The sequence below is a fragment of the Sapajus apella genome, unplaced genomic scaffold (assembly GCF_009761245.1).
Source record: "Sapajus apella isolate SASKATOON/1434 unplaced genomic scaffold, GSC_monkey_1.0 scaffold3, whole genome shotgun sequence".
In the NCBI taxonomy this organism is placed as follows: Eukaryota; Metazoa; Chordata; class Mammalia; order Primates; family Cebidae; genus Sapajus; species Sapajus apella.
Window position 1 is genome coordinate 48822899 of NW_022436943.1, and position 10442 is coordinate 48833340.

General features: G+C 53.0%; 1 protein-coding gene across 1 annotated transcript; it reads left to right on the forward strand.

The window, feature by feature from the left end:
• The first annotated feature begins 1010 nt into the window (after positions 1–1010).
• Positions 1011–9399, forward strand: TRIB1 (tribbles pseudokinase 1). The gene is made up of 3 exons (XM_032253292.1): positions 1011–1949; positions 4297–4589; positions 6997–9399. Exons 1-3 carry the CDS (start codon positions 1590–1592, stop codon positions 7460–7462), a joined length of 1119 nt encoding a protein of 372 aa, XP_032109183.1. The 5' UTR covers positions 1011–1589; the 3' UTR covers positions 7463–9399.
• The last annotated feature ends 1043 nt before the right edge of the window (positions 9400–10442 follow it).

Sequence of the window (10442 nt, forward strand, 5' to 3'; positions counted from 1 at the left end):
CACCGGCCCTGGCTCAGGAAGCTCTTTCTGCGAGTCACCGCGAAGGGGCGGCCCGGGAGCCAGGAGAAGCTATTTCCGTGCAATCCGGGCGGGCGGCAGGCGCGGGGGATTGGGGGGGGCGTGGAGGTGGAGGCAGCGCAGAAGGCCCAGTGTTTGCTTTTCTTTCATCCAACAGAAGGTTCTATTTGTGGAAGCGAACAGACGCTGGGGATTAGAGCTGGGAGGGAGCAGGAAAAGGGGGAAAAAAAAGCCACATCCACTACCACGCACAGGTCTTCCCCGGAACTACCGCGTGGGGGTGAATGATTGATTCTGGAATTCATCACCTCCCTATCCCCCACTTCCTCCGGCTGCAGCCGGGCCTCGGCTGCGCCCACGGCTCCAACCGGGGCTCCCCAGGCGCTGGGCGGTGAGGGGATCCCAGGGCCAACGGGGTCGCCGCGGCGCTGCAGCGAGCAGCGGGTGCTGAGGACCGTGGTGCGCGCTCCCGCCTCGCGACCGCAGCCCATTGTGCTTGCTGTGAATGAGGCGCGCGCACCAATCAGCGGTCGCTTCTCCCTCCGCGGCCCCGCCCCGCCGCCCACTTCCCGGGACCCTGACGTCACGGGAACTTTTCCTCCGCCCCCTCCTTCGGCTTCTCGCGCTGAGCCGGGGGCCGGCCGGAGGGCGCGCACCGCCTCCTGCCCAGTCTAGCCCAGCCCAGCCCGGGGGGCGTGTGCGCGCGCCCAGGCCGGCCCGGGGCGCACCACCTGCGCCCGAGCGCGCGCTGCCCTAAGCATCCCCAGCCCTCGGGCCACCCCCATCCCCCCAACTCCCGCTCCCCCTCCCCTCCCCCCAGTCTCCTCCCTCCGCTCCGGAGACTGCTCGCCGGGCGGCAGGGCCGGAGTCGTCGCAGCCACCTCATTGCACAACCCGGCTTCCCAACTGTTTACACAGCCCGGCCTGTGAGTGTGTGTGTATACAGCGTGAGTCACCGGGAGGCGGAGGAGGTGGAGGAAAAGGAGAAGGAGGAGTGCACTGGTCGGGATCGGTGCAGCGCACACACTCACTCGCAGTCACTCTCTCTGAGCGCGTCTCGCTCGCTCTCACACACGCCCGGAGCCCAGGAGCGCGCAGGATCCCGAGCGCCGCGAAAAAGTTCCCCGGCTGGTGCTCCAGACTCATCGCTTTGGGAAGTGCATTTGCTTCGTGGCTCTGCCGAGCCCGCTGAGTCCTGTCCTCGCGGCTCGGGACCCCGGGATCGCTGGCCGCCGCAGCCGCCGCCTCTGCTTCCCGGACTGTCTGTCGGCAGCCTCGGCAACAATAGTGGCGGCCGCCCCCAGCGAGGCTCCCGGAGCCTTTGCCTGCGGGGGTCCGGGGACCCGAGCCGGCCTCCGCTTCCCGGACGCACAGCCAGCGTGGTCCCCGCGTGCAGCGCGAGCGCCGGGGAGCGGCTCCTGCTTTGCCCCTCTTGGGGGCCAAGCCCAGCCGCGTCTGCAAACTCCATCCCCCCGGGTGGAAGAAGTCGCGGCGCCGGCGCCAAGCCCGCAGCGCCTTCCCGCGCGGATCCCGGGACTTACAAAGCCGGGGCTGCCCCGGCCCAGGAGGGGATGCGGGTCGGTCCGGTGCGCTCTGCCATGAACGGCGCCTCGCAGCCCCGCGGCCCGGCCCTGCTGTTCCCGGCCGCTCGAGGTGTCCCGGCCAAACGCCTGCTGGACGCGGACGACTCGGCTGCTGTAGCGGCCAAGTGCCCGCGCCTCTCCGAGTGCTCCAGTCCCCCGGACTACCTCAGCCCCCCCGGCTCACCCTGCACCCCGCAGCCCCCGCCTGCTGCGCCGGGGGCCGGCGGCGGCTCAGCTAGCGTGCCGGGGCCCAGCCGCATCGCCGACTACCTGCTGCTGCCCCTAGCCGAACGCGAGCATGTGTCCCGGGCCCTGTGCATCCACACTGGCCGCGAGCTGCGCTGCAAGGTAGGCGCTCCCGGGCTAGGACCCGGCCGGGGTCCGGGGCTTGGGACAGGGTGGTCGGCAGAGGTTCTTGGGGTCCGGCCAACGCTTGGGTTCGACACAGGAAGGATCAGTGGATTGGGTCCGATAAGACCCCATTTGACCAGGTTCACCTTTTTGTGGATTGGGGGGTTTCCCATGGAGTGGTATAAGGGGGCGCCTAGAGGAAGTGCAGTGTTCAGTTGCTTTCTCTCTCTGTTCCTTTCCTTAGCGCCCCATTGTAGCGCGTGGCGTTCCATGTAAGTTGTGGAATTGAAATGGATTCCAGGGTCATGCCGTTCCCCTTCTCTCATTCTCCTCACTCTCCACCTCCCGCAATCCGCCCCCACCCCCATGTCCTGGAAGGACACCCTGCAGTGAGTGCCTCCTAGGAGCTTGAAGCAGCTGGCAGCTCTCTTGCCGGGCTTAGTTGTAGATGGTAAGGGGGCTGGAAGACTGTCCGGCTCCTGCCTTGGGGATTCCGAATTGACTCCGCGCTGCGACTAGAACACGCCCTCCCAAGGGAGCAGTCCCAGAGTCTTCCACCCGAGGCAGAGGAATCTGTTCGGAGTAGAACTGCTGGAAAGCCCACACCGGTCAGGAACCCTCGCTTCGATTCACTTTATTTTCCAGCCAGTGATTTTTCCTTTGAACATAGGGATCCCATCCAGGAGGAGGAGGCACAGCACCTAGAAACAGGACCTGCTGAGTCCTCCTCCTGCGCCCGTAGACGCAGAACGTTCCCACAGTCTACTTTCTGCGAGCCTGACACCCCTGTTTGAGTCACCCCAGAGCACCCTCGGGCTGCTCCTTTTTACCCGAAAGATAGGATCACCCCCAGTTAAGCCGCTTCTGGGTTTTCCGCAACTCACCTGACACTCCCAACACCCGGACCCTGTCCCGGGGCTCGCTGCTGCCACCTACTGTCCAACTCGAATGAAATTTCAAAAGCACGATCAAGCCTAGTTTAATAGGCGGAAAAAAAAAAAAACCCTTTTCTTCTTCATGACCGGGGTTAAGAGCTGTTCTGGGAGCGGCATGTGTGTGTGGTGGTATGAGGTGGGGTGGGAGGAGGGGGCAACAGGGGCTTTTACTAGCTGGTGCCAGAGCAGCCCGGCCTCAGAGGTGGGGTGAGTCTGGCCATTGTGCAACCCTTCCAGTTCCTCTGAGCAGATAATCGCTGAATCCAGATGGTGACAGCCCGTGTGTCACCGTTTCCAGTTGAGTCTAGGATATGAGTAACTGGACTAAACAAAAGGCCTTTAAAGAGACCAGCCAGCTTTCTAGAAGAGAGGAGATACTACTCATTTCTAGGGGTGGGGTCGGGTGTGTGAGGGGGCTAAACAAACAAATGGAAAAGCCGTTCGCGGGATCCCATACCCCTCCTGTGAGAATTGTAACTCAAGGCTGCTTACACTTGAGTCAGACTCTAGGCAGGTTGCTTAAGGCGGCATTGTCCCTGCCTCCCCCTCCGAGTCATCTGCTCCTTCTGATTAATGACAACTCTGCATGTTCTCTGGCCCCTGCTTCCCCTTGGAGGCTGCAGAGTCACCACATTCTGTGCCCTTTCTGTGCTGAGCACGTTGGGTCTGTAGGAGACACATGCATATGCATGTCTAGGGTCCGCTTTTCAGTTCCTGGACATACCGGGGTGTCCTATCAGCTACTCAGGAGTGTGGCCTGCAAACAGGGCAGGGCCACCGAGGGTGGGGGCTTTGCTTAGCTATCAGGAGCTGATGGAAGACGGGAACATGTACATAAGACAGTTCTTTTTTTTTTTTTTTTTTTTTTTGAGACAGAGTCTCGCCCTGTCCCCCAGGCTGGCGTGCAGTGGCGTGATGTCGGCTCACTGCAACCTCCACCTCCTGGGTTCAAGTGATTCTCCTACCTCAGCCTCCCAGTAGCTGGGTTTACAGTCACCTCCCTCCACGCCTGGCTAATTTTTGAATTTGTAGTAGAGACAGGGTTTCACCATGTTGGCCGGGCTGATCTCAACTCCTGACCTCATGATTTGCCTGCCTCGGCCTCCCAAAGTGCTGGGATTACAGGTGTGAGCCACTGCGCCCGGCCAGAAGACTGTTCTTTCAAATAATCTGTGTGAATGCGGGAAACCCTTTCAGTGTTTGCATCTCTAGAGCCCTAGGGGTTACTGGTTTTAAAGGCGTCAGGAGCAGCTGTGGCTGCGGAATGTAAGGTGGCAGAGGCAGGGGAGTAGGTGAATGGAACTTACATCCTAAGCCCAAAGGTTGAAAACTACAACTCAGCTCGGTAAGGGGTTATGGGAGACGCCTTTGCTGTTCTAGCCCCTAAATGGGCCCCCTTCTCTCTGCAGGTGTTCCCCATTAAACACTACCAGGACAAAATCAGGCCTTACATCCAGCTGCCATCACACAGCAACATTACCGGCATTGTGGAAGTGATCCTTGGGGAAACCAAGGCCTACGTCTTCTTTGAGAAGGACTTTGGGGACATGCACTCCTATGTGCGAAGCCGGAAGAGGCTGCGAGAAGAGGAAGCCGCTCGGCTCTTCAAGCAGATTGTCTCCGCCGTCGCCCACTGCCACCAGTCAGCCATCGTACTGGGAGACCTGAAGCTTAGGAAGTTCGTCTTCTCCACGGAGGAGAGGTGAGCGGCCGCCACGGCTTCTCCTGTGGCCTTTTGGACCAAATGGAAGGAGCAGGTCGTGTAGTTAGGTGCTGTGTGTTGGTGCAAAGCAAAGTCAAGGGCTCATATGTCCCAGATTTAGTACTTAGAGCTTCTGTTCCTAAGGAGTCATGGCCAAGGTTGGTTTATTCTGCATTCTCTTGGATGGGGCCTGGGGGCACTGTGGCACTTCTGTGGGATGGCATGTATTGACAGGGCGCCCTCCCCTCTCCTCCCGCAGGATCAGGTTCATTCCCCATTGTCATCAGAAAGGTCAGCTGTTTGGGGTACAAATATTAAACCGCCCTTTACAATATTGCCTTCTAAAGGAAGTGTTCAAATCTTTGCTTATGCCAAGTGTGGCTTTGTACCTAGAAGGTTTCGCAGAGCTAGTGAGACTGTCATGTTTGCAGAATTCCCAGCCTCTCCTTTCACACTGCATTCCCGTCCCATCTCAGACCGGGTGCTCTGTACTTGCGTCACATTCTCTGGTGACTTTTTAGACATCTTATTTGGATACGTCTTCAGAAAATAGCCACACTGAATAATAAATGGAAGTTGGCTAGGATGGATTGCTAAATATAGATCATAGCTTACCTCATAAAGAACAAGATGAGCTTGATAAGAGGGTAATGAGGCATCAAGATTCAAAGCTGAGGTTTCAGACTAGAGAATTCAGGAAGCCGCATGAGATAGACCACACTTGATTTTAAGAGCCAGGGCCCACATCCCTTGTGGAAAGATTAAGAGCAGCGAGGCTGTAGCGTTGTAGAGGTGAGAGTGAGTTATTTTGTTGTAAGAAGTGGGCTTATCTCACCTGTGCATTTTTACCTTTGACTCCAGAGCATACGAAACAGTACAGGGTTGAGCTGTCATAAAGCATGAGTTGGTATCTGACCTCGCAATAATTGTTGGAACACACTGATTAGCAAAGAAAAGCAAACTGTTGGCAGTGAAGTTTCTAATTCCTGGAACATGCTCCTTTGATACGGTGATGCATTTTCTGAAACATGCCTTACACACCTCCTTACTAGCTTTTGAAATCTGCATTGCACAGGCGAATGTCATGGGCATGGGGTTTGGCAACCTGAGGGTTAAGCAATGTCAGGCTGACGCTATTCGTGTAACCAGCACAGGTGCAGGGTTTTAGTGCTGTAGCAGCCAATCAGGGGCAGACAGTGTGGGTTGAGTCATATTTTCCGTTTACAGAACCAATGGGTATTTTACATAACGACAGGGAGGTCACGCTGAGGACATACTGAAGTTAGCACATGTATACTACACTCCAGGGAACAGGAAGGCAGGAGGAAAAAAGAAATACCAGACCTTTGAGAGGAAAAGGAATTGACCCATCAGCTAGTACCAAATGTTTGCCTTTAACTTCACAAGTGACTTACTGAAACAGGGCTATTTCAGAGAAGCAGGCAGAGGCAGGGTGTCACCAGATATTAGAGCTTTCCCACCTGGCTTTGGGCTTTGGGGGATCCAGGAGACTTGGGTGGTTGGTTCTGAATAAGGAGGCACCTGCAGCTTCATAAGAGAGCCTTTGACTGAGGTGTTTGGGACTTTAGTTGTTACCTGAAGACAGACCCCCTGTAGAATAAATATGCCCACATGTTGATGTGCCATCCAGGGGAGTGTATGTCCCTGTATAAGAATTTCAGGGGCCCCACCTCCCTGAAATCCCTAGTACTTTTGTTTGTGGGCATAACCTCTTTGTCCAGGCAAAGTGTTCTTTGCAATTAAACACCCCAATAAATGTAATTAACATTCCTTGCAACTTTCCCATCATAACTGTCACAGCCTGGGCCCAGGTGGACAAAGTTCATTCTGCATGCGTGTATCAGTGTGGGCACCTGTGCTGAAAACCTGTGTGTGTGATAGCTGTGACTTTAGGCTCCGTGTTCTTTAATGGCAGTGTGGGTCCAGGGAGCCCTGGCAGTCCAGCATAAGAGAGAAGATGGGCTCGTAAGATGCTTCAGGTCTTCCCTGAAGAAGCAGGATCTGCTGCTCTTCCCTGATCACTTTTGTAGAGAACGCGGCACTCCCCTGAGACAGGCTCCCAGTTCTGCAATGTGAACTTAGTAGATTGTGTAACTCCCATTAGGATATCTCTTGTAAGCTCTAGCATTATGAATACTATTTGGGGCTTTGCATCATACCCTCCACCCCAGGCGCTCTGTCGATACTTTGCAAACATTTATTGCAGTTTGTGTTGGTTTGTGAAATCACGAGTCCTCAGCAGCTGCAGGCGCTGCTTACTGGACGAAGGGGTAAATAGCATTCCTTGAGCCTTTGCTGTTAGTGCCTGTGGGCGCTGTTATTGGGAAGGCTTTGTTTTTCATAGCAGCTGGTATGGAAATAATGGCTTGGTTCCTCTCTCTTGCAGAACCCAGCTCAGACTAGAAAGTCTGGAAGACACACACATCATCAAGGGGGAGGATGATGCTTTGTCAGACAAACACGGCTGCCCAGCCTATGTGAGCCCTGAGATCCTCAACACCACCGGGACCTACTCTGGAAAGGCTGCGGATGTCTGGAGCTTAGGGGTGATGCTCTATACCCTTCTGGTTGGACGATACCCCTTCCATGACTCGGACCCCAGTGCCCTTTTCTCCAAAATCCGGCGTGGACAGTTCTGCATTCCTGAACACATTTCCCCCAAAGCCAGGTGCCTCATTCGCAGCCTCTTGAGACGGGAGCCCTCTGAGAGACTGACTGCCCCTGAGATCTTACTGCACCCCTGGTTTGAGTCCGTCTTGGAACATGGGTACATCGACTCAGAAATAGGAACTTCAGACCAGATTGTTCCAGAGTACCAGGAGGACAGTGACATTAGTTCCTTCTTCTGCTAATCCCCAAAACCTCGGAAACCTCATAATTCTTACACCTGGTATTTCCATTTCTAAGGATGGACAGGCCCTTTGGCGTGGTGTCAACCAGATAATGACTGCATTAGGATGAAGGCTGCTGAACTGGCGCCACCTCTTATCTGTTGGGAAGAGTGACTTTACTGATTTGAGCAGCGTATGCTGTGATTGGCTGCCCTGCAAAGTTGTTTCTCTTAAGGAACTCTCGCCAACTCTCTCTGCTGGATTTGGGAGTTCCACACCTTTTATGGATGGCAGGAGTATGGACATCTTACGCCCGGTGGTCAGTGTGTCAGAAACTCAAGCATTCGAATGGGAGAAAAAGCAGATCGCACAGTGACATATTTTGGGCAATAACCGTATTTTAACAGGTTGACACATTGGGCCCATCAGTCTGCCATCTTTGAACTCATCTCTGGTAGCTAGACGTGCTACCACAGCTTCTCTGATGAGGAGGTTCCTTTTTTGATTTAACACTCACCCTTTCTTCACACTCACATTTACCAATGACTCTGCTCCGTTTTTGGAGCAGACTGTTTTAAGTTGCTCAGGAGCCTGATGGAACCATGAACCCAGACTCTCCTCTGTTTCCTGCCAAGACCTCATCTGCACTAATGCCTTCTCCCTGACCTTGACACTTTCCCCCTCTAGCTATAAAAGCACTTACCAGCCGAACGTGGAACAGCATCACAAAAGATTCCATCTCCCCACGATTTCAGAACTTTGAGCTCAGACAGAGAGACTCCAGATTTTAAGAAATAATTTGAGTGCTTGGAAACTATTTGCTTTTTAAGTTCCTTCCAAATATGTTAGTACCTACCTTTTTTACCCACCCTTTACTTTTTCCCCAAGACCATCTCAGGGTGGAGCGTTCTGTCTAGGAGGAGGAAGATAAGGAGGCTCCCACCCGCCTCTCCCAAGAGCAGACATTAAACATCTCTGCGCTTTGAAGAGAGTGAATTTCGGATAGTCTTCTGATTCTCAGACTAACTTCCAGAATTATACTTTAACCCCTCCCAGATATGGTCCGCCTCTGGCATTGTGTATGCATCTGCAGTTTTGCATGATGGGCTGTTAATATTTCAAATGTGTGGTTTATGAATATATCTGTATAATCGGCTTCTGGAGTGAAACAGCAAACCCCAAATCTCTAAAGTTGGAAGGGACTTCAAAAATCATCCGGTCCAATCTCTTTCTTCTTTCTGCCACCTCCCAAGGCGGAAATCGCCCCTTCGGCTTCTTTCGTAGGTGGGAATCCAGCCTCTGTTAGATACATCCAGAGATGGGAGCTCCCTCCCTCCAAAAGACAGAGCTTTAATGGAGAAACTGCAACTTCCATTAAAAAGCAAGTTCAGATGAAATATTAGTAACTGTCTTGGACAGTGCTGAAATCAGGTGGTTAAACGGGTAAACAAAAACATACTGTATTTTGAGAAATGGCACAAACATAGGCAGTCATCTTTAAGGGCTACGCCTAGGCAAACTACTAACATGCATTGTGAGAATGCCGTGTATACCTCACGTACTGTGTACTTTGTACATATATTTTACTTTTTATACCTATGTCCGATTTGTTTTGTTTTGTTCTGGCTTTGAGGCTTGTTTTGTTGTCTGTGTCTGTCTGAATAACCTGCGTGTCTAAAACCACGTGAAATGTGAATGATTATTGGCAATATTACCTTGACAGAATCATGGGACTTGGAGAAGAGGGAGGACAGAGACCTCTGTCGCACTAACGCTCTCGTGGTTGCTCGACTGTTGTATCTGTGATACATTATCCGGCTAAGGACGCTGGGTTGGCAGGCGCTTCTGCCGGGAAAGCTAGAAACACTAGGTTCTTCCTGTACATATGTGTATATATGTGAACAGTGAGATGGCCGTTTCTGACTTGTAGAGAATTTTAATAAATCTGGTTTCGTAAATAGGTGTGGTGAATTTCTTTCGAGTTCAGTCTGCTTTGCCTTTTGCAACTTCACGCAGAGGTTGCAAAGGTCTCTGGCCCCAGGGCTTACCATCTGTTTGGGGGTGGACAGCAAGGGGAAGGTGGAAGAGGAGACATGATGATGATCATCGATGACGATGACCTTTGGCGGACTTGAACCCATTTGCTTTTGTCTTTCCAGTGGGCAAATTTATTTTGATGGATGAAGCCCATTTGGTGACACCAAGTTGGTGGTGCTTTGGGTTAGATTTAGACTCAAGCAACATTTTTAAATTTTTTTATGCTCTATTTATTTACTTATTTTTAAAAGACAGGGTTTCACTGTGTTAGCCGGCTGGTCTTGATATCCTGACCTCGTGATCCACCCGCCTTGGCCTCCCAAAGTGTTGGGATTATAGGTGTGAGCCACCGCGCCCAGCCTATTTTTTATGCTCTTAGCAGAATCAGAATCAAGAAATATTTGAAGATGAGCGTGCATAAATTAACCTTGAGTTGTAAAAATCAACTTGTCTGTTTTGGGCCATGGACCCCTGGGAATTTGAGAAAGCTATGACTACTCCTGAGAACAGCGTCACGTGCATAAAAATTTTTTTGTCTTTTATTATTTTATTTTTTTATAAAGACGGGGTTTCACCATTTGGTCAGGCTGGTCTTGAATGCCTGGCCTCAGGTGATCCGCCCGCCTTGGCCTCCAAAGTACTTGGATTACAGGCGTGAGCCACCACGCCTGGCAATAAAACAAAATTTTGGATTGGGTGTGGTGGCTCACGCCTGTAATCCCAGCCCTTTGGGAGGCCAGGGTGGGCGGATCACGAGGTCAGGAGTTCGAGACCAGCCTGGCCAACATGGTGAAAACCTGTCTCTACTAAAATACAAAAGTCAGCTGGTCATGGGGGTGGGCGCCTGTAATCCTAGCTACTTGGGAGGCCAAGGTAGGAGAATCGATTGAACCTGGGAGGTGGAGGTTACAGTGAGCTGAGATGGTGCCACTGCACTCCAGCCTGGGCGACAGAGGGAGAGTCT